This window comes from Platichthys flesus, chromosome 16, assembly GCF_949316205.1.
Source record: "Platichthys flesus chromosome 16, fPlaFle2.1, whole genome shotgun sequence".
NCBI classification, from domain to species: Eukaryota; Metazoa; Chordata; class Actinopteri; order Pleuronectiformes; family Pleuronectidae; genus Platichthys; species Platichthys flesus.
Window position 1 is genome coordinate 13,167,107 of NC_084960.1, and position 3,881 is coordinate 13,170,987.

The window sequence follows — 3,881 nt, forward strand, 5'->3', positions numbered from 1 at the left end:
AAATGAACAAAAGGAGGGGATGCAGGTTTGTTCCCTTATTTGCAGCGAAAGTGGCACAAGCCAAAGTTTGAATGGGAGTGTGTGTGTGAGTCAGTGAGCAATGAGTCCAAGTGTGTGCATGCTGTGCACGTGATGAACCTGGACTTTGATGTACACCGGAATAAATGCTATCACTTGCGTAATGTCCAATTCAGAGCAGTAATACAATGATACGCAGACATCAGCTCTTTGATACATGGATTAAATTAAAATGTTGAAATGACAGTATGAAACAGCCTTTACGTAACCCTCATTATACTGATCTACATAATTCCAGGGGCTCTAAGAGGCTGACGCCTCTAAGAGCTGCTGGATTACGTGGCAGAGCTAGTGCTGGATCCATTTCAGGATCTTCAGACTGGATTTAGGATTTTCACTGAACTTTATACAGTTAGGTGAATCTAAATGCCAACTGAGGCCGGTTACCCTCCCCTGTCAAATTTACTTTTAGCACTTCAGATCAACCCATAGATTTTATGTGGCCTTGTTTGTGTGTTCATGCATACTCAATTCACACCACGCTGATGGCATGAGGTCGTTCAACAATCAGTGTCCTTCATGACTGTGGAAAGTTTCCTTGAACCTGTTTTGATTATTTTATTCTTTGGTGTCAGGAAGTTCTCTTTGTTTTCTCAGAATAGCAAACCAAAACTGAAATAAGACTCTCTGGGTGTTTTCTCTTTCACAATGTGTCCAGAAACTCCCAAGTGAAAACACACCTAGCTGTGTGTGTGTGTGTGTGTGTGTGTGCGTGTGTATCTGTGTGTGATTGTGTGTGTGAGTGAATAAGAACACTTCCACATGTCTGGAGGGTTGTTATATCATAACACAAAATCCTTATCAAGTATCACTTCGCCAACCACAGAAGATTTTCTATGTTTATATTTTTTTTGTGATAAGAAATGTGAGTCAGGATAAGGTACACACGAAAATAGAAGCATGGAATCCTCCCCTTGTATGAACTCTTTCCACAGAATTTACTGCCCTTTCCAGTTGAGCGACATGAGTGACTCAGAGAGCATCAACTTTATTCCAGGAAACATAACGAAAACAAAATATCTACCTCTTTATCTAAAGTAAAGGGAGGCAGTGTCTGCATATGAAGCAGAGGCCTGCATGTGCCAGAGTGGAAGTTAGTTCTCCTCGGCTGAGAAAATGATTTTGCTCATAGCACGGATGCACTGTGAGCCGTCTGGTTCGGTGATCTTCAGCTGGGTAAGCGGTGGAACGACGCCGCTGGTGAAGTATCTGAACGCAGGGCTGGGGGACTGGATGGCTTCTAGAAATACCTTGGAGAGAAAAACAAACACATCTCAACAGTAAGATGTCAAGCTGCCCTCATGGTGACACATAATCTATATATACATCTTCTGAATTTTCTTATCCTCTCAGGCAAGGGGCAAAACAATGCAAACTGCCTTTATTAAAAAGTATTTGCAGAAACATATATTTGTATAATGTACATATATCATTCTATTGATTAGTACAATTTTAAAATGTATGAAATAGCATGAAAAGACAAGTAAGTGAGAACAAATTTAAATTACTGCCTGAAAAAAATCTACTTTGTTACATCATTGTACCACAGCCCTGTGAGACAGAGGTAGATGGTGTGATTTGATTCGATGTAGAAGTATTACTTCAAGTATCTCATGGGGAAAATATGAAATACCACAATAAATGATCGGTCTTTAAACTCCCATATTAATTAAACATGCAGCCGTGATGTGCTATGGACGTATAACACACCTTGACAATGTCCTCTGTGTCCTGTGCTGCGTTTTGGAAAACAGAGTCGCAGTGCTGCAGGTATTTTTCATACAGGCCGAGTGTGTGGGTATCGATCAGTTGGAGAGATGCATCCCCGAGCTCCGCCTTCTGCAGGTTGACCAGGAAGTCCGTGTTGACTGGACCACACTCAATGAGACTCACGCTGCAGGACCAAGCATGGAGTCAAAAGTTTCTCCTGATCGATTGTTTTCTAATAATCTTTTCACAGCCATTAGTCTCTAAACACAGGAAGCGAATGACTCACTGGATATTGAAGTGTTGCAGGAGAACAGCCAAACTCTCACATGCTCCCTCTATTGCAAATTTACTGGCACAGTACAGCTCATTGAAAGGGAGACCTATAGAGATGATTAAGTACCAGGACAGGTTATTTTGGCAATTTCATGCATAGCAGCAAGTCTTGACATGATTTGCTAACATGACCTTCATCCAATCATTACAGAAACTGCACGTGTGGAACTGAGCTAAGATTCAGTGACTCCTCAACTCACCGTGAAGCCCTCCGGTGCTCCCGGTTACCAGAATGCGGCCCTGACCTTGCGCCTTCATCTCCGGGAGGAAGGCCTGGATGGTCTGGATGGTGCCCAAGAGGTTGACCTCAAGAATCTGCCTCATCGAGTCCAAGGACTGCAGCTCCAGAGGCCCCATCAGACCCACGCCAGCATTACACACTGTAAGCAGCGAGGACAAGCTCATTGGCACACAAAAAAAAAGTCAACCCCGATCAGAACAGACGGTCGCGAGGAGGCCATACCCAGAATGTCCACCCGCTTCTCCACCACCCGGTCCCTCGCATCCAGAATGGACTGACGCTCCGTCACGTCCATTTGGAGGATGTCCAACGTGTCCTGGTGCAGGCCTTTCACGCAGTCTAACAGGCGCTCCTTCTTAGCCAGGTTCCTCATTGTGGCATAGACTAAACAGAAAGCAGCACTCAGGGACACATGAAAAGAAATACACTCATCGGACTAAATCACCTTTACAAATAAAGGCTGTACAAATAGAATAGTAAATTGACTGTTAAAGCACTTTACAATGCATATCACATTCCCACAGCACTTCCATACGCAGCGTTTTCCCTTTTTTTTTATCACACATCATTCCCACATTGCTGACACAGCCGTCAGGAGCTATTTAGGATTCAATGTCTTCGACATGGAGAAGCCGGGGATGGAACCACCGACCTTCTGGTTATCGAACAACCAGCTTTATACAAAGATATTTATTTCGTCAATTACCACGAAAACGCACTCAGCTATTCGTGCAGTTATCCAAGCAGCAACTCATAGTGCCGCAGTTAATAAAACCGAGCAGATACAAGACGTGAGCTTCAGTTATATTTCAAGTCTAACATCAGAGAGGTCACTATGGGTTCCACTCATGTCGGATGAGAACAGAAATCTCTCTGACCCATGAATCCGTTGAGCCAATATGCCTTGTGTCAGCATGTCAAGGCTGTGGAGGCTGTGTTTTCTTTGCACACCACTGGCCCCTTTAAACCTAACTCCTCATTGTCTGAATGCCACAGCCTGTATTGTTATTGTCGCCTCCATCCAGGGCCACACTCGTCTTCTAATGGCTTCTTCTAGCTTTATAATGCACCATGTCCCAAAGCAAAAGTCGTCTCAAACCCTAACCCCGTTGTTACCTTTGAACTTTTTGTCGGGGTCAGAGGCCAGCCGAACTGCCAGGCTGAGTCCGATCCCCGAGGAGCAGCCCGTGATCAGCACCACCCTCTTGTCCATGGAGCCCGGCTCACCAACGTCCTCCTGCATCAACGGAGAGCGGCTGAGCCAAGTGAGGACGACACTTTTGAGAGGAGTGAGTCAGCAGGATGGAGGGCATGTGAAAACTCTGATTGTCAGTGTTGTCAGGCCATCACAAGGCCAGTTACTCCTAAACATCATTCTGTTATCAGCCACCTGCAGTCCTCCCGTTTTATCTCACGTCCTTGTTCATATAGTTTGATTTTTTTAGTCAGACGTGGGAAACATTCCCTTCTCTTTCTGTGGCGGCGCTGAGATTTCACCCCCTGAGAATGGGGACCAAGC

The 3,881-nt window shown here is 44.8% G+C and overlaps 1 protein-coding gene across 1 annotated transcript; it reads right to left on the bottom strand.

Moving 5' to 3' along the window:
* Window positions 1-1,031: 1,031 nt before the first annotated feature.
* Window positions 1,032-3,637, bottom strand: hsd17b1 (hydroxysteroid (17-beta) dehydrogenase 1). The gene is made up of 6 exons (XM_062408603.1): window positions 3,479-3,637; window positions 2,585-2,746; window positions 2,322-2,501; window positions 2,075-2,168; window positions 1,789-1,972; window positions 1,032-1,328 (listed from the first exon to the last, which is right to left on the bottom strand). The coding sequence occupies exons 1-6, from the start codon at window positions 3,603-3,605 to the stop codon at window positions 1,173-1,175; spliced, it is 903 nt and encodes a 300-aa protein (XP_062264587.1). The 5' UTR covers window positions 3,606-3,637; the 3' UTR covers window positions 1,032-1,172.
* Window positions 3,638-3,881: the final 244 nt, after the last annotated feature.

Excerpts from the sequence above, each read along its gene's own strand:
- hsd17b1 (XM_062408603.1), bottom strand. The coding sequence starts at position 3,605 with ATGCAGGAGGACGTTGGTGAGCCGGGCTCCATGGACAAGAGGGTGGTG. Across the intron at positions 2,502-2,584 it reads GAAGCGGGTGGACATTCTGG|TGTGTAATGCTGGCGTGGGT; the intron begins GTATGGCCTCCT and ends CGCTGCTTACAG. Across the intron at positions 1,973-2,074 it reads CTGCAACACTTCAATATCCA|CGTGAGTCTCATTGAGTGTG; the intron begins GTGAGTCATTCG and ends TTGGTCCTGCAG.